At 40.5% G+C, this 19,107-nt stretch overlaps 1 protein-coding gene across 1 annotated transcript; it reads left to right on the top strand.

Moving 5' to 3' along the window:
• Nucleotides 1-15,025: 15,025 nt before the first annotated feature.
• On the top strand, nt 15,026-18,654 carry Ppia (peptidylprolyl isomerase A). The gene is made up of 5 exons (XM_046437873.2): nt 15,026-15,139; nt 17,332-17,362; nt 17,452-17,540; nt 17,666-17,838; nt 18,303-18,654. Exons 1-5 carry the CDS (start codon nt 15,071-15,073, stop codon nt 18,433-18,435), a joined length of 495 nt encoding a protein of 164 aa, XP_046293829.1. The 5' UTR covers nt 15,026-15,070; the 3' UTR covers nt 18,436-18,654.
• Nucleotides 18,655-19,107: the final 453 nt, after the last annotated feature.

The raw sequence follows: 19,107 nt of genomic DNA, 5'->3' as shown, positions 1-19,107 counted from the left end.
TATTTTTATGTGGTGCTGAGGATCGAACCCAGGGCCTCCCACACGCTAGGCGTGTGCTCTGCCACTGAGCCACAACTCCAGCCCTTGTTTTTTTAAATACATGATGGTGGAATGCATCACAATTCTTATTACACATATAGAACAATTTTTCATACCTCTGTTTGTATATAAAGTATGTTCACACCAATTCATGTCTTCATACATGTACTTTGGATAATGATGTCCATCACATTCCATCACCCTTGCCAATCCCGTGCCCCCTCCCTTTCCCTCCCATCCCTCTTCCCTATCTAGAATTTATCTATTCCTTCTATGCTCCCCCTCCCTACCCAACTATGAGTCAGCCCCTTTATATCAGAGAAAACATTCATCATTTGTTTTTTGGGGATTGGCTAACTTCACTTAGCATTATCTTCTCCAACGCCATCCATTTACCTGCAAATGCCATGATTTTATTCTCTTTTATTGCTGAGTAAAATTCCATTGTGTATATATGCCACATTTTTTAAATCCATTCATCCACTGAAGAGCATCTAGGTTGGCTCCATAGTTTAGCTATTGTGAATTGTGCTGCTATAAACTTTGATGTGGCTGTGTCCCTGTAGTATGCTGTTTTTAAGTCCTCCTTTGGGTAGAGAACAAAGAGAGGGATAGCTGGGTCAAATGGTGGTTCCATTCCCAGATTTCCAAGGAATTTCCATACTGCTTTCCATATTGGCTACACCAATTTGCAGTCCCACCAGCAATGTAAGAGTGTGCCTTTTCCCCCACGTCCTGGCCAACACTTATTGTTATTTGTCTTCAAAAGAGCTGCCATTCTGACTGGAGTGAGATGGTATATTAGAGTAGTTTTGATTTGCATTTCTCTAATTGCTGGAGATGATGAACATTTTTTCATATATTTGTTGATTGATTGAATGTCCTCTTCTGAAAAGTTGTCTATTCAGGTCCTTGGCCTATTTATTGATTGGGTTATTTGTTGTTGTTTTTTTTCTTTTTTTTTTTGTTGTTTTTTTGGTGTTTAGCTTTTTGAGTTCTTTATATACCCTAAAGATTAATGCTCTATCTGATGTGTGAGGGGTAAAAATTTGCTCCCAAGATGTAGGCTCTCTATTGACCTTACAGATTGTTTATTTTGCTGAAAAAAAAAAAAAACTTTTAGTTTGAGTCCATTCCATTTATTGATTCTTGGTTTTAATTCTTGCACTATAGGAGTCTTATTAAGGAAGTTGGGGCCTAATCCCACATGATGGAGATTAGGGCCTACTTTTTCTTCTATTAGACGCAGGGTCTCTGGTTGTACTCCTAAGTCCTTGATCCATTTGAGTTGAGTTTTGTGCATGGTGAGAGATAGGGGTTTAATTCCACTTTGTTGCATATGGATTTCCAGTTTTCCCAGCACCATTTGTTGAAGAGGCTATCTTTTCTCCAAAGCATGTTTTTGGAGACTTTGTCTAATATAAGATAATTGTAATTTCGTGGGTTAGTCTCTGTGTCCTCTATTCTGTACCACTGGTCTACCAGTCTGTTTTGGTGCCAATACCATGCTGCTTTTGTTACTATTAGTTAGCTTTAGCTATTCTGGGTCTCCTTATTTTTCCAGATGAATTTCATGATTGCTTTTTCTCTTTCTATGAGGAATGCCATTGGGATTTTGCATTAAATCTGTATAGTGCTTTTGGAAGTATGGACATTTTGATAATATTAATTCTGCCTATCCAAGAGCAAGGTAGATCTTTGCATCTTCTAAGGTCTTTTTTTTTTTTTTTTTACTTTAGGGTTCTGTAGTTTTCATTGTATAGATCTTTCACCTCTTTCATTAAGTTGATTCCCAAGTATTTTATTTTATTTTTTTGAGGTTATTATAAATGGGGTAGTTTTACTCATTCCCTCTCAGAGGATTTGTCACTGATATACAGAAATGCCTTTGATTTGTGGGTGTTGATTTTATAACATGCTACTTTGTTGAGTTCGTTTACTAGTTCTAGAAGTTTTCTGGTGGAGCTTTTTGGGTCTTCTAGGCATAGAATCATATCGTCAGCAGATAGTGCTAATTTAAGTTCTTCTTTTCCTATACGCATCCCTTTAATTTCTTTTGTGTGTCTAATTGCTCTGGCCAGTGTTTCAAGGACTATGTTAAATAGAAGTTGTGAAAGAGGGCATCCCTGTCTTGTTCCAGTTTTTAGAGGGAATGCCTTCAATTTTTCTCCATTTAGAATGATATTGGCCTGGGGCTTAGCATAGATAGCCTTTACCATGTTGAGATATGTTCCCGTTATCCTTAGTTTTTCTAATGTTTTGAACATGAAGGGGTGCTGTATTTTTGTCAAATGCTTTTTCTGCATCTTTTGAGATGATCTTATGATTCTTATCTTTGAGTCCATTGATGTGATGAATTACATTTATTGATTTCCTTATGTTGAACCAACTTTGCATACCTGGGATGAATCCCACTTGATTATGGTGCTTGATCTTTTTGATATGTTTTTGTATTTGATTTGCCAGAATTATATTGAGACTTTTTGCATCTATGTTCATTAGAGATATTGGTCTAAAGTTTCCTTTCTTTATGTGTCTTTGCCTGGTTTTGGAATCAGGGTGATATTGGCCTCATAGAATGAGTTTGGAAGTGCTGCCTCTTTTTCTATTTCCTGAAATAAATTGAAGAGTATTGGTATTAGTTCTTCTTTAAAGATCTTATAGAACTTGGCTGTGTATCCATCTGGTCCTGGGCTTTTCTTGGTTAGTAGGCTTCTGATGGCATCTTCTATTTCATCATTTGATATTGGTCTATTTAAATTGTGTATGTCTTCCTGGGGCTGGGGTTGTGGCTCAGTGGCAGAGCGCCTTGCATACATGAGGCCCTGGGTTCGATCCTCAGCACCACATAAAAATAAATAAATAAAAGTGAAGATACTGTGTTCATCTATAACTAAAAAAAATTTTTTTAAATAAATAAAAAATAAATAAATTGTGTATATCTTCCTGATTCAACCTGCAAGATGTATAAGTTAAGAAATTCGTCGATGCCTTCACTATCTTCTATTTTATTGGAGTATAAGTTTTCAAAATAATTTCTAATTATCCTCTGTATTTCTGTAGTGTCTGTTGTGATATTACTTTTTTTTATCATATATGCTGGTAATTTGAGTTCTCTCCTTTTCTTCATTAGCGTAGCTAAGGGTCTGTCAATTTTATTTATTTTTTTCAAAGAACCAACTTTTTGTTCTGTCAATTTTTAAGTTGTTTCTTTTGTTTCAATTACATTGATTTCGCCTCTGATTTTAATTATTTCTTGTCTTCTATTGCTTTTGGTGTTGATTTGTTCTTTTTCTAGGGCTTTGAGATGTAATGTTAAGTCACTTATTTGTTGACTTTTTCTTCTTTGAAGGAATGAACTCCATGCAATGAACTCTCTTCTTAGAACTGCTTTCATAGTGTCTCATAGATTTCGATATGTTGTATCTGTGTTCTCATTCACATCTAAAAATTTTTTAATCTCCTCCTTGATGTCTTCTGCAAGCCATTGTTCATTCAGTAGCATATTTTTAAAAATATTTTTTAGTTGTAAATGGCCACAATACCTTTGTTTATCTGTTTTATTTTTATGTGGTGCTGGGGATCGAACTCAGTGCCTCACCCATGCTAGGTAAGTGCTCTACCACTGAGCCACAACCCCAGCCCCCAGTAGCATAATATTTAATCTCTAGGTGTTGGAGTAGCTTTTATTTCTTATTTTATCATTGATTTCTAATTTCATTCTATTATGATCTGATAGAATGGGTAGTATCTCTACTTTTTATATTTGCTAAGAGTTGCTTTGTGGCATAATATATGGTTTATTTTAGAGAAGGATTCACATGCTGCTGAGAAGAAAGTGTATTCTCTTATTGAAGGATGAAATATTCTATATATGTCAGTTAAGTCTAAGTTACTGATTGTATTATTGAGCTCTAAAGTTTCTTTGTTCAACTTTTCTTTGGAAGATCTATCTAGTGATTAAAGAGGTGTGTTAAAGTCACTCAGAATTATTGTGTTGTGGTCTATTTGACTCTTGAACTTGAGAAGAGTTTGATGAATATAGATGCTCCATTGTTTGGGGCATATATATTTATAATTGTTAAGTCTTGTTGGTGTATGGTTCCCTTGAGCAGTATGTACTGTCCTTCTTTATCCTTTTTGATTGACTTTAGCTTGAAGTCTACTTTATTTGATATGAGGATGGAAACCCCTGCTTGCTTCCACAGTACATGTGAGTGATATGATTTTCCCGACCTTCAGTCTGTGGATATCTTTTCCTATGAAATGAGTCTTTTGGAGGCAGCATATTGTTGGGTCTTTTTTTTTTTTTTTTTGGCCCAATCTACTAGTCTATGTCTTTTGATTGGTGAGTTTAGGCCATTAACATTAAGGGTTATTATTGATACATGATTTGTATTCCCAGGAATTTTTGTTTGTTTTTGGTATTTAATGTGACTTGGTTTCTCCTCTGATTAGATTTTCCTTTAGTGTAACACCTCTTTCTGCTGATTTTCATCATTGCTTTTCATTTCCTCTTCTTGAAATATTTTGCTAAGGTTGTTCTGTAGTGCAGGCTTTCTAGTTGTAAATTCTTTTAACTTTTGTTTATCATGGAAGGTTTTTATTTCATCATCAAATCTAAAGTTTAGTTTTACTGGATATAAGATTCTTGTTTGGCATCCATTTTCTTTCAGAGCTTCGTATAGGTTGTTCCATGATCTCCTGGCTTTGAGGGTCTGGGTTGAAAAATCTGCTGAGATACAAATTGGTCTCCCTCTATATGTAATCTGATTCCTCTCTCTTGCGGCTTTTAAGCCTCTTGACCATTTTTAAACAGGTGCTTCCACGTTTCATTTTGTCCCACACGTGGTGTAGTTGCTCCTGAACAGCAGACTGAATCTCCCTCTGCTCTTCTTTCCCCTGTTTCTGTCCTTACTTGTTGCAGTTCTGCCTTCAGCAGCAGAGGTCAAGATGGTCATGGCCAGGGCTTTGTCAAAATCACCCAGCAGCCTGGAGAACAGAGTCTTGTAGAAAATGTTGACCTTACATTTGGTGGTAGGACCCAAATCCACACCAGAATTAAAAGTGGGTTATTATGGAGCTAAACGTGACATATAGCCAAATGGGGCCGGGTGCAGTGACACATGCTTGTAATCCCAGCAGGCTGGGAGATTGAGGTAGGAAGAGAATTGAAAATTCAAAGCCAGCCTCAGCAACTCAGTGAAACCCTGTCTCTAAACAAACAAACAAACAAATTAAAAAAACATATATATAGGCTGGGGAAGGCTGGGGAAGTCTGGGGTTGTGGCTCAGAGGTAGAATGCTTGCCTAACATGCATGAGTACTGGGTTCAATTCTCAGCATCACAATAAATAAAATAAAGGTATTGTGTCCATCTACAACTAAAATAAATAAATAAATAAATGGAGATGTGGCTCAGTGATAAAGTGCCCCTGAAAAGAAAAGAAGAGAAAACTCTTCATTGAGGCTGGAGCTGTAGGTTACTGGTGGAGTGCTTACCTAGCATCTGAGAGGTCTGGATTCATCCCTAGTTCTGCAGGGGGAAAAAATCAGAGTCATGTGTGGTGGTGCGCACCTGTAATTCCAGAGATTTGGGAGACTGAGGCAAGAGGATCACAAATTGGAGCCCAGCCTCAGCAATTTAACATTACTCTGATTCAAAATAAAAAATAAAAAGGATTGACATGTAGCTCAGTTGTAAAGCACCCCTAGGTTCTATCCTCAGTACAAAAAATTTAAAAAATCTATTGAATTTAAAAAATCAGGACATTATCAATAGAGTGAAAAGGCAACCTACAGAATGAAGGAACATATTTGTAAATCATATATCTAATAAGAGGTTAACATCTAGAATATGTAAAGAACTCCTAAAATTCAATCACAATGAAACCAAACAATCCAATTTAAAAAGTGGGTAAAGGTTTTTGAGACATTTCTCCAAAGAAGAGTTTAGAAATGACTTAACACATGAAAAGATGCTCAGCTTTAATAATCATTAGAGAAGCACAAATCAAAAACCACAGGAAGGGCTGCTGGGCATGGTAACACTTGCCTGTGATCCCAGTTGCTTGGGAGGCTGAGGCAGGAGGATTGTGAGTTCAAAGCTAGTCTCAGCAACAGTAAGGCACTAAGCAACTCAGTGAGACCCTGACTCTAAATAAAACACAAAAGTAGGGCTGGGGATGTGGCTCAGTGGTTGAATGCCCCTGAGTTCAATCCCTCGTACCAAAAAAAAAAAGCCACAGTAAGATAAAATCTCATACCTATTAGGATAGTTACTATGTACATATTTGGGGGGCAGGTACCAGAGATTAAACTCAGTGGTACTCGACCACTGAACCACATCCCCTTCCCTGTTTTGAATTTTATTTAGAGACAGGGTCTCTCTGAGTTGCTTAGCATCTTGCTAAGCTGCTGAGTCTAGCTTTGAACTCATGATCCTCCTGCCTCTGCCTACCAAGCTGCTAGGATTATAGGCATTATGCCATTGTATATGGCCTATATATGTGTTTAAAACACAAGATAATGAATATTGATACAAATGTGGAAACACAGGAACCCTTGTGCATTGCTGATGGAAATGGTATAGGTACCATGGAAAAATTTTACCACACACCCATAAGATAGAGCACGAATCTCCAGGATATATAAACAACTCAAAAAACTTAACAGTAAAAACAAATAACACAATCAATAAATGGGCTAAGGAGTTGAACAGATACTTCTCAGACTCACTCAACAAATATATGAAAATTATTCAACATTTCTAGTAATTAGAGAAATGCAAGTCAAAACTACTCTGAGATTTCATCTTACTCCAGTCAGAATGACAGTTATCAATAATACAAGCAACAATAAGTGTTGGCAAGGATGTGGGGAAAAGACACACTCATACATTGCTGGTGGGACTGCAAATTGCTGCAATCAGTCTGGAAAGCAGTATGGAGATTCCTTTAAAAACTTGAAATGGAACCACCATTTGACCCAGCTATCCCACTCCTTGTTCTTACCCAAAAGACTTAAAAACAGCATACTAGGGGCTGGGGTTGTTGCTCAGCGGTAGAGCGCTTGCCTAGCATGTGCGAAGCACTGGGTTTGATCCTCAGCACCACATAAAAATAAATAAATAAAAATAAAGGTACTGTGTCCACCTACAACTAAAAAATATTAAAAAAAAAAAACAGCATACTACAGGGACACAGCCACATCAATGTTTATAACAGCACCATTCACAATAGCCAAACTATGGAACCAACTTAGATGCCCTTCAATAAATGAATGCATAAAGAAACTGAGGTATATAAACACAATGGAATATTACTCAGCAATAAAAGAGAATAAAATTATGGCATTTGCAGGTAAATGGTTGGAGTTGGAGAATATCATGCTGAAAGTAAGCCAATCCCCCAAAAAACAAAGGCCGAATGTTTTCTCTGATAAATGGATGCTATTCCATAATGGGGGAGCCATGGGATGAGTGGAAGAACTTTGGATTGGGAAAAGGGGAAGGAGAGGAGGAAAGGGGTTATGGGGATAGGAAAGATGGTGGAATGAGATGGACATCATTATCCTAGATGATTGCACAAATGGTGTGACCCTACTTAGTGTATAACCAGAGAATTATGCTCCATTTGTGTACAATGAATCGAAAAGTATTCTGCTGTCATGTATAATTGATTAGAACAAATTTTAAAAAATGGAAGTTCCTAAAAAAAATAAACACAAAATTACTCTTTGATTCAATGGTTTCACTGCTGGATATATTGCCAAAAAAAAAATTGAAAGTAGCTCCCAGCATACTGGGGCACCCTTGTAATCCCAGTAACTCAGGAGACTGAGGCAAGAGGATAACAAGTTGGAGGCAATATCAGCAGTTTAGTGATAACCCTCAACAACTTAGCAAGATGTTGTCTTAAAATATAAAAAATAAAAGATTGTGGATATAGTGGTAAAACACCCCCAGGTTCAATCTCCAGTACCAAAAAAAAAAGTGTACCCCCGTGATCCCAGCAATTCAGAAGAATGACACAGGAGGACCACAAATTTCAAAGCCAGCCTCAGCAATTTAACAAGGCCCTAAGCAACTTAGTGAAAGCTTATCTCAAAATTTAAGAAATTTTAAAAAGGGAGACTGGGGGTGTGGTTCAGTGGTTACATGCCCCTTGGTTCAATCCCCAGTACCCCTCCCCCAAAGATGGCAGTATTTGTCCATAATAGAATTACAATAGCACAAAAGATGGAAGCAACCCAAATGTCAATATGAATGAATATGCAAGATGTAGTTTAGACATACAATGAATTACTATCCAGCCTTAAAGAGAAAAGAAATTTTTACATGTGCTACAGCATAGATGAAACTTGAAAAATGTGCTGAGTGAAATAAGACAGGTGCAAAAGGACAAATACTGTAGGATGCACTTATGTGAGGTACCCTAGAGTCAAATTCATAGAGACAGAAAGCAGAATGGTGGTTTTCAGGGGCTAGAGGTAGATGAAATGGGGTGTTATTGTTTAATAGATACAGAGTTTCAGCCTGGAAAAATGAAAAGTGTTCCAACAGGAGCACATGGATAGCGATGGTAAGTGCCTAACAGTATGAATATAGTTAATACCATTGAACTGTATACTTAAAAATTATCAAAATCATTAATTTTATATTGTGCATATTTTCCATGCTTAAGTCCCTATTTAAGCTACTATATACATAATAGTGCATGTGAGTGCACGCGCGCACACACACACACACACACATACATACAAACATATATTTTTTGGCCATACTAAGGATTGAATCCAGGGTCTCATATGCTAGGCAAGCATTCTACCAATAAGCTACATCCCCAGCCCTTTTTATTTTATTTGAGATAGGATCTCCCTATGTTGCCCAGACTGGCCTCAAATTTGTGATCCTCCTGACTCAGCCTCCCAAATCGCTGGGATTAAAGTTACTATTTTAAAACCTACTTCTTGCTGAGTGCAGTGGCGCATGCCTGTAATCCCAGTGGCATGGTAGACTGAGGCAGTAGGATCACAGGTTCAAAGTCAGCCTCTGCAACTTATTGAAACCCTGTTTCAAAATAAAATATAAAATAAGGGCTGGGAATGTGGGTCAGTGGTAAAGTATCCCTGGGTTCAATCCCCAGTACCCCCCAAAAAACCCCAAAATTAAAAAAAAAAAACAACTACTTCTTTTCTTGGTTTTAGGTTTAGTTTACTGGTTCAATTCTAGTATTAATAAATAAATACATAAATAAATTTAGCTTACAAATCATATTAATCTCCTTGTAAATATAGCAAATTTGAGTTCTTTTAATACATATTCAAACATTTTAAACTACATTTGTCAATGTAATACATTTGATTTCCTGTTAAAATACTTTGTTATCTAGCTGGGTTCATTGGCACAAACCTGTAATCCCAGCAACTCAGGAATCTAAAGTGGGAGGATTGCAAGTTCAAGGCCAGCCTCAACAACTTAGCAAGGCCTTGTCTCAAAATAAAATAAATAAATAAATAAAAAGGATTAGGTATGAAGCTCAGTGGTAAATAAACCCTGGGTTCAATCCCCAGTATTAAAAAAAAAAAAGAGTACTTGGTTGTCCAAATTAACAAAGAAAACCTCTGTGAATATGAAATAATACAGATAAACTTTTAAATATGTTGAACTTATTTAAGTGTTTTAAGGGTTAAAATGCAATGTAAGCTAATATTCCAAACCAAAATCACAAGTCTAAATCAATTTTTAAGAACATATTTTAAAATGAATTACTGGGTGGGAACAAGGAGTTACCAAAAATAGGCACAGATTTCTTTGGGGGAACAAGGGAAATTTTTAAAATTAGATTGTGGATGATGTTTGTACATCTTGGAATTGGCTAAAATCATTGAATTGCATGTTTAAAATGTGAATTTCTTTTTTTTAGTTGTTGATGGACTTTATTGTCTTTATTTTTATGTGGTGTTAAGAATCAAACCCAGTGCCTCATGCATGCTAGGCGAGCACACTACCACTGAGCCACAACCCCAGCCCTTTTTTTTTTTATTGGTTGTTCAAAACATTACAAAGCTCTTGACATATCATATTTCATACATTAGATTCAAGTGGGTTATGCACTCCCATTTTTACCCCAAATACAGATTGCAGAATCACATCGGTTACAGATCCACATTTTTACATAATGCTATCTTAGTAACTGTTGTATTCTGCTACCTTTCCTATCCTCTACTATCCCCCCTCCCCTCCCCTCCCATATTCTCTCTCTACCCCATCTACTGTAATTCATTTCTCTCCTTGTTTTTTTCCCATTCCCCTCACAACCTCTTATATGTAATTTTGTGTAGCAATGAGGGAGAACCCCAGCCCTTAAAATGTGAATTTCATGGTATGTGAAGTATATTTCAAAAAGTTGTTGTGGAGCCAGGCAGGTGGTGCACTCCTATAGTCCCAGTGTCTTGGGAAGCTGAGGCAGGAGAATTGTGAGTTCAGAGGCAGCTTTAGCAACTTAGCAAGGCTCTAAGCCACCCAGAGAGACCTGGTCTCTAAATAAAGTATTTTCAAAAAGGGCTAGGGCTGCAGTGCCCCTGAGTTGAATCCTTGGTAGCTGTTGAGTTGTGATACAGTACTTGCTTAATATATGCCAGGCCCTGAGTTCCATCTCCAGCAGCGCCCCCCCCCCAATACCCCTGCAAGGAAAAAGCTGTTGAAAATGCATATATAAACCAAAGTGAGAAAAGGTTACTGTACATTTTATTTGTAATTAAATAGCAATATCTATTATTTTAAAAATGAAATTGCAATCCATCTTCTCTTACATATACCACTTACCTGGGATGTCTGGCAACAACATTCTGGCCTAGCTGCAGACAGAGCCCTTTTGGCTACTCCTGGGAACCTTTCCTAGAAAGATTCCTATTTGGGCCTGCAGAGTCCTGTCTCCCTACAATGCACCTTGGGTGGGATGTGTGGGTAATTTTTGCTTCTTTACTGCTACGTAAAGCAGTGTATCTTTTTACTTTATAAAATTATCATTTCCATGAAGGTCTTTTTAAAGAATTTAACTTTTATTTTTTATTTATTTTTTTAATGTGGTGCTGAGGACTGAACCCAGTGCCTCATCCATGCTAGGCAAGCTCTACCACTGAGCTACAACCCCAATCCTCCATGAAAGTCTTTTTTTCTCTCTGACCAGGTATGAATTTGACAGGCTTTCTGATTTTTTAAAAATATACTTTCTGGGTCTGCCCAACTCTTAGGGGTAGTAATGTGATGCTATTTGAATCTGGGTTATTTTACACAGCTTTTCTGATTTATTTTCTTTATGAGGGGTGCAGTGCTGGGGATCAAACCCAGGGATTTCTACATGCTATACCCAGAGTCCAGGGCCTAGGATTTTGTTAGCTCTTTGATAACCTACTTGTAAGGCTGTTCACTCATTCAACATTTAACAAACTTTTACTGAGTTGTGATGTTGATAGCATATGGGGATCAGGTATGCACAGATGGACCAGGTGTTGTTAGCAGACCAGAATGGGTTGTCCTGGAAACATTACAGTATGCTTCTCAGAAGGGATCACAGAGATGTGTCTCAGGGAAGACCCTGTTGCATTGGCAAGGGCATGAGCTTTGGGAAAGCTGACAGTGGTTAGGTAGGGTGGATGGAAGGATGAGAAATTCAGTGTCCATTTGGGACCAGATTTTGAAGGAGTAGTTTACATTCCGTACAGAAGCCCTCTCCCATGTTTTAGCATGGGAGTTACAAAATCATATAGTTTGGGAAATGGCCATTCTAGAAGTATCAGGAAAGACTGGGGTTGAGGAATCAGAAGACTGCTATGAAAGCTCAAGCAAGAGCTGCAGGAGTGGCCAGGGGAAGTGGGTGAGGAGGCCTAGGATGGAGAAGATATGGAGGATGGTTAAGAGGAAGAGAGGGGTCCTGGGGAATGGGAGAAGTAGAAGTGACAGTGCTGCTATGGAGAGAAGCCAGTGGTCAGGGAGAATCTACCTGGAACTCTGGAGTGAGTTTAGGTAGAAAGCATAGTTTAGTCATGTGACAATCTGCACCATGGAACGTATTAGGTTGAAAATGGAGGGTTCATGAAGAAACAACACAAGATCAAATGTTTAACTCTGACAGAGGAGAATTTTGTGAAATAGTTAAAGGGAAAGGGTAAGCTAGCATTGTTGCTGTAGTTCCAGCTTCTGGTGGGGGGAGCCTGAGGCAAGAGGTTCATTTGAGCCCAAGTGCTCAAGGGTTCAAGATCAGCCAGGGCAACATAGCCAGACCCTATCTGAATCAACCCATCAATGGTCAGAGATAGAAGAACCACGGAAAAAGTTAAAGCCATGAAGGAAAGGAAGCTTTTCAAGCATGAAGTGGTGAAATATGCCTGATTCAGATATATTTCCTGATGGTCTCAGCAGGAACATTATCATTTGTACTTGAGACAGAAGCAAGAAAGCATAGAGGTGCTAAGCAAGGTCTCTGGCAAGAGGCACACATAAGACAAGTTAACTCTCTTCCAAAGTAGTCTATTTTCATAATTTTTAATATCCTGATTTTCCCCCCATTACATTCTCTCTGGCTCAGAGACATTTTTGAATTAAGCATTTGTTTATAAAATGTTATATGAAGAAAAGCTACACTTGAGTTAAACAGTTCTACTTGCTGGTATAGAACATTTCCAGCTAGTTAGATCAGGGCACTGTGGAGTTCAGTTGGATTTGCTTTTGGTCTGATTCATCCAAATAAGGCATGGGCAGCCCCACATTCCTGAGGTTGTGTGCTGCTGATTCTTTATAGTAAGGAAGTCCAGTTCTACAGATAATGCTAGTGAAGGATCCTTTATTTTATTTATTTATTTATTTATTTTTTGAGAGAGAGAGAGAATTTTAATTTTTATTTTTTAGTTTTTGGCGGACACAACATCTTTGTTTGTATGTGGTGCTGAGGATCAAACCCGGGCCGCACGCATGCCAGGCGAGTGCCCTACCCCTTGAGCCACATCCCCAGCCCGTGAAAGATCCTTTATGACACTGGCTGTCTCCATTAACAAAGAAAATCCGTGAGCCTTTGTATTTTTGAGTACACACCGCCTATGCCCCATGTGATAAAATGAGAAGACCTTGCTGTGACAATGTTGATGGTAATGAGAAAGCAGGACTTCAAACATGGTGGGGGGGGGGAATTTAGTTCTTTGGAGGTGTTCCTAACTTTTGTGTCAGGATGGAGGACAGAGAAGTTGAGGGAATTCATGCCTCATGGCCTTGGGCGAGTTTTTTCAGTGTCAAATGAGGACAAATAGCTTGCTGAAGGTCACAAAGCACTGTATGACAAGTGAACAAAAAATGCAGTTCTGGTTTTTCTAACACACATAAACTGACTATTCTGAGCAAGGAGCCACAGTCTTACTTTTCACATCTGCAAAATGGGGATAACAAAACTACACAGTATAAATTCCTAGCACATGAAGGTCATGATGAATAACAATGGCAAGAGGTGACACTAGACTTCACCATTTTATTACTTCTCATCTGTGCCTCACCACAACCTTATTGTTTAAACACACACAAACACACACACACACACACACACACACTTTTTTGGGTAGTAAGGATTAAACCCAAAGGTACTTTACCACTGAGCTACATCCCCAGTTCTCTTAATTTTTTATTTTAAGGCAGGGCCTCACCAAATTGCTGAGGCCAGCCTCAAACTTGTAATTCTCCTGCCTCAGCCTCCCTAGCCACTGGGATAACCCAGTCTAATTCTGCTTTTGCAGATGAAGAAACTCAGTTTTAGGGACTCATTTAGAGAATGTGCTTAGAGCCAGGCATGGTGGTACATGCATGTAATCCCAGCAATTCCAGAAGCTGGCCAGCCTGGGTAATTTACCAAGATCCTGTCTAAAAATTAAAAAATAATGAAGGCTGGGATGTAACTCAGTGATGGAGTGCTTCTGGGTTCAATCCCCAGTACCAAAAAGGAAAAAACAACAACAAAAAAAGCTTGACAATGTGTTTGAAGAATGATATTCTGAATACTGCAACTAAGTGGCATCTGGAAATATATACTCTTTTCAAGATTGTCTGAAAAAAAGACGTCTCATAAATGCATTTTAATAAAATTATCATTAATATCTTTACCTAAAACAACTCACTTTTAAATCGTGGCTTCACCCAGAAATCAGAGCACAATCTGCCCCTGAAGGGCCAGGTGGGGGGTTGGGTAGGCAGACAGAGCACAGATTTTAAAGACAGTAAAAATGTGTACAATGTGTCTTCTCAGGTAAAGGGTCTGGACAGGCTCCTGTTTAATGGCTGCCTCCTGGATAAAATTCAAGCAGAGTGTGCAAGATATTTTCGGAAAGTAGGGCATTTTTAAAGTATTTCATAATCTCAGATGGGGGACAGCTTTTACTCCTCCTGAGGGTTTGAGAAACCGGTGATTCTCCAAGGCACCCTCACCATAGCCTGGCAATGCCGGGAGTGGCGGTCGCTGGGCAAGACGAGGACGCAAAGCAGGGCTCACAGCCTAGAGAAGCCATTCACATTTCCGCCGCGGGGCGCGGGGTCGGGCGTGGGACCCCGCTCGACCTTGACGGGCAGCACGACCTTGAGGCCTGCACTCGCCTCAGTTGCTCCCTCTGGGCAATGGGAGCCTCGCCCTGTTGTGGAGCAGGGATCCGGCCTTCTGCCAACACGCTCCGCAGCCCTTCCCTGGCCACGCCTGGACCCTCCCTGCGGACCACGCCGCTGCCCGCGCCGCAGCCACCGCGACGGAGCCCGCGGGCGGGAACTGCCTCCGCGTTCCAGGGCGCACGCGCGCCGCCTGCCCCGCCCTGCAGCGCTTGTCTTCGCCCATAGGCCAACAGCACCGCCACTCTGGCATGTTTGCGGTCACGATTGGTCATAGTTGAGGCGCGCGACCGGGCTATGGGCGGGGCCGGATCCCGCTATAAAATAAGCGGGCGTCCGGGCTCGTGCCGCTTTCAAGACGCTGCTGTCGCCTGTGGTCGTTCTCTGTCAGCCATGGTCAACCCCACCGTGTTCTTCGATATCGCCGTCGACGGCGAGCCCTTGGGCCGCGTCTCCTTCGAGGTCTGGAGGGCAGCGGCGCGCCAGGGTGGGGCCCGGGGAGCAGGGGGAGGGTGAGGTCGGTGCGGCGACCCGAGGCCTGGGCACGGGTGACCCTCTCGAGGTGTGGGCGCGGGCGGTGGCGCCATTTCCTGACGAGGGGCCATTTTGGGAGGCGGCGATGCGCGGGGAGGAGGCCAGGGCGGTGGCGGACAAAGGCGGGTGGGGCGGCCGTTGGGGGAGGGGGCCGCTCCTGCCCTCCCCCGCCGGTCCTCGGTCCCACGTGGCCGCGCCCTGCCCACCCAGCGCACGTGCTCGGTCGCCGCGCTCCCGCCCATCGCTCTCGGGTTGGTGCCTGCGAGCCGTTGGCTTCCATGCTCGGCCGATCCGGACGGCTTCGGAGCCCTGGTAGCCGCTTCCCTGGAAGCTCCACCTCGGGTCCCATCGGGGGTCACTGGTTGTCCTTCAGCCGAAGGAGGGAAGCGACCTTCCTGAGGTCTTGGCCTTTCCAGAGCCAAGGCGCAACGTGCGCCGGTTCGTATTAATATAGTCGTCCCATAATCCTGGATGTACTGCAAAAAATGCAGGGTTTATTAAGAGGGTATGATTGATTGTGACTTAACTGCTTCCCAGTTGGTTTAAAATAGAAAACTTAGATATAGGCCCGAACATCCCTCCGCTTCCCCCACCCGCGAGCGGAAATGGGAACACGGGCCTGGCTTTTGCTGGTGCCCGAGGACCGCCTTCCGCTGCAGTGACTGCGCGGGCAGGGAGGCGCTCGTGAGCCCCTCCCTGCTGTCCCTCTATATAACAGGCATGTTGAGACTGGCCGCGCAGCAGCCCTCTCTGACCAAGGTGGATTACCAGTGGTTACCTCATTAGTTTTGAAGGTGTTAAATGACTACTTAGAGATCAGCTAGTAATCATATCGAAATATCTAACAACTTGGCGTATTTATTTTACAAGTACTCCATTCTGTTCCAGTAAACCCAATATGAATAGGCTTAGAGTGTAATGAAGAAAGATATTGCCTAGTGGTATTCCTTTAAGCCTCTAAGCAAAATATTGCCAGTGTAGGTTTTTAGGGCTTTATTCTAAAAATAGGATTTCCCCCAGTGCAGTCTTCCTGAAGGCAGTGGGAATTTCCTTGTTGGCTACCTTGTCCACAGTGCCTGGCACATAGTAGGCACTTATTGGAGAAACGTTAGATCTTAATCAGTTTTCACCCTTTTATCTGTGGTCAGAGCTGATAATTGACAAGGGCCCTTGTGGAAACTTGGCTGGAGCTTAATGCTGGGCAGCAAGTTAGCATCAGGTCAGCCAGTGAGCTTAATGGAAATGAGACAAGACCTCCTACAGGTTTCTTAGTGAAAATGGAGGTGGAACTGCCAAAGAGGGCTTTAACTTATTAAGGTCTAAAAGGGAAGCTGTAGTAACTTAAATTTGGGCTGAGGCAGAAGGATCAAATTCGAGGTTAGCCTCAGCAACTATCAGCTGTTCTCAAAAAGTATTTGGTGTGTAGCTACGCACCCCTGGGTTCAATCCTTACTGCCACAAAGGTTTTAAAAGAATTCATATATTCTAGGTAAAATACTTGAAGACATTAATACATTGCTATAAGAATATAGTTCACAAAGATCTCTAGTCCTCATGTTTTTCATATTGAAAGCAGGTGTGCTAGAATCCAGAATTTATTTTTTACCCCATTAATAGGTAAGGGACCTGGAAACCATAAAATGACTGGAATCTGTAAAGCCATGTAAACAGGTTGGAGGTAATAGCATTTTCACTGCCAGTGACTAAAACATTTTACTGTTTACTTCTGATAATGCAGTGGTGCTTGCTGTTCCTAAGAATAGTGTTCTTAGGTTCCAGCATGAAGTCGGAGGTGATATACATTTGAGAAGCCAAATATCTGTTCAGAAGTAGGTGTGATATATTAAAAATTCTGAGTCACTTTTTAGGAGTCTCACTATTTCAGTCATTACTGGTTCTAGATTTTTGGCATGTCTTTGGGTCTCATGTTTCTCAGCTCAGTCCACAAGATCTTAAGGCTGACTAGAAGCAGCTCTTATTTGGGATTCAAAGTAATTCCTGAGGAAGCATTCTCTTCCAGTGAGAGAATGAATTTATGATTCAGAAGCCCCTAAAGACCTGGGTACTGTGCAACAAAATATGTAAGCATATGTTGTTAATTAATTCATTTTCTTTTGCAGTTGTTTGCAGACAAAGTTCCAAAAACAGCAGGTTGGTTCCATTTTCTTAAGTTTAACAGTGGTATTCTGAATACAATTTGTGTGTATGTGTGTGTAAACATGTATTTTTTTTTTTAATAGAAAATTTTCGTGCTCTGAGTACTGGAGAGAAAGGATTTGGTTATAAGGGTTCCTGCTTTCACAGAATTATTCCAGGATTTATGTGCCAGGTATGACATAGTGGTTTTATTTAGATTGTGTATTCAGTTTGAACTTGAGTTTTCAAGTTTGAACTTTGCAGATTAGGCATGTCTTTGGTTACTTTGCCAAAAATGGTTTCCTATCATGTTCACAGGGTGGTGACTTCACACGCCATAATGGCACTGGCGGCAAGTCCATCTACGGGGAGAAGTTTGATGATGAGAACTTCATCCTAAAGCATACAGGCCCTGGCATTTTGTCTATGGCAAATGCTGGGCCAAACACAAACGGTTCCCAGTTTTTCATCTGCACTGCCAAGACTGAGTGGTAAGAATGAAACACAACAAGTACAACAAAAAAACTAAATGAGTTTTTAACTCTGGGAATACTAGTTAACTTGTTTAAACCTTTCCTTTATGTTTCCATCTCTAAGGTAGTGGAAGAAGGGCATGCATAGGTACAAGAGTTGGCCAATGTGATACTATAAGAAATTGGGCAGAGATGGAAGTGGGAAGTGCTAAGGAGTGATATTGGCCAAATTATATTGTGTGCATGTACGAATGTTACATCAGATCCCATCAATATGTGCAATTGTTAACATAAAAACGAAACTGGGTACTTAATACTTAAGCTCCACCAGAGTGTGCTGCTTTTGTAAAATTAGTATGTTGATAAGTTGGCCTTGTGTTTGTGTTTGCGCGCGTAGGGGCCTCTTTTCAGATTGCTTCAGAGTTGTTGGTTATTGGTTACATAAATGGTCACTGGTATTAATAATTGTTGTTTGTTTCCAGGTTGGATGGCAAGCATGTGGTCTTTGGGAAGGTGAAAGAGGGCATGAACATTGTGGAAGCCATGGAACGCTTTGGGTCCAGGAATGGCAAGACCAGCAAGAAGATCACCATTTCCGACTGTGGACAACTCTAATACATTTGACTTGTGTTTATCTTAACCACCAAACCATTCCTTCTGTAGCTCACGAGAGCACCCCTCCATCCCATCTGCTCGCAATATCCCATAATCTTTGTGCTCTCGCTGCAGTTCTTTGGGTTCCATATTTTCCTTATTCCCCTCCCAAGTCTAGCTGGATTGCAGAGTTAAGTTTATGATTATGAATAAAAACTAAATGACATTTGTTTATCCTTATTTGGGTTAAAGTGCTGGTGTAGGTTTTATTTTAAGCAGCAACAGGTTACTTTTTTTTTTTTTTTAAATAGTGTGGTACTGGGTATTGAACCCAGGATCTCCCATGTTAGCAAGTGCCTTAACACTGATACATCCATAGCCCATATCCATAGGTTACTTAGATACTGAGCATATAAGAGATTATAACCAGGTTAGCCAGTGCTCCTGTAACAGCAGTGGGAAATTTCTACTTGGTACATTTAAAGCTTAACTTAAAACTGAGCATTTGCATTCATTGAGGGAATGTGTCAGGATTCAACCTCTAAAACAGTGATTCCTGGATTCATGTTCCTGGAACAGTAAAACTATTTCAGTTTGAATATAAAGTGATTGTCATCCTGGGGGTCAAATCAAGGATCTCATGCATGCTTAGGCAAGTGATCTTACAGAGCTATATATCTAGAGACCAAGCTA

Source organism: Marmota monax, unplaced genomic scaffold (assembly GCF_021218885.2).
Source record: "Marmota monax isolate L192 unplaced genomic scaffold, Marmota_monax_Labrador192_F-V1.1 WCK01_AAM20220418_F8-fsc00109, whole genome shotgun sequence".
NCBI lineage: Eukaryota > Metazoa > Chordata > Mammalia > Rodentia > Sciuridae > Marmota > Marmota monax.
Note: the sequence above shows the minus strand (reverse complement) of the source record. Positions and strands in the feature narration are given on the sequence as shown.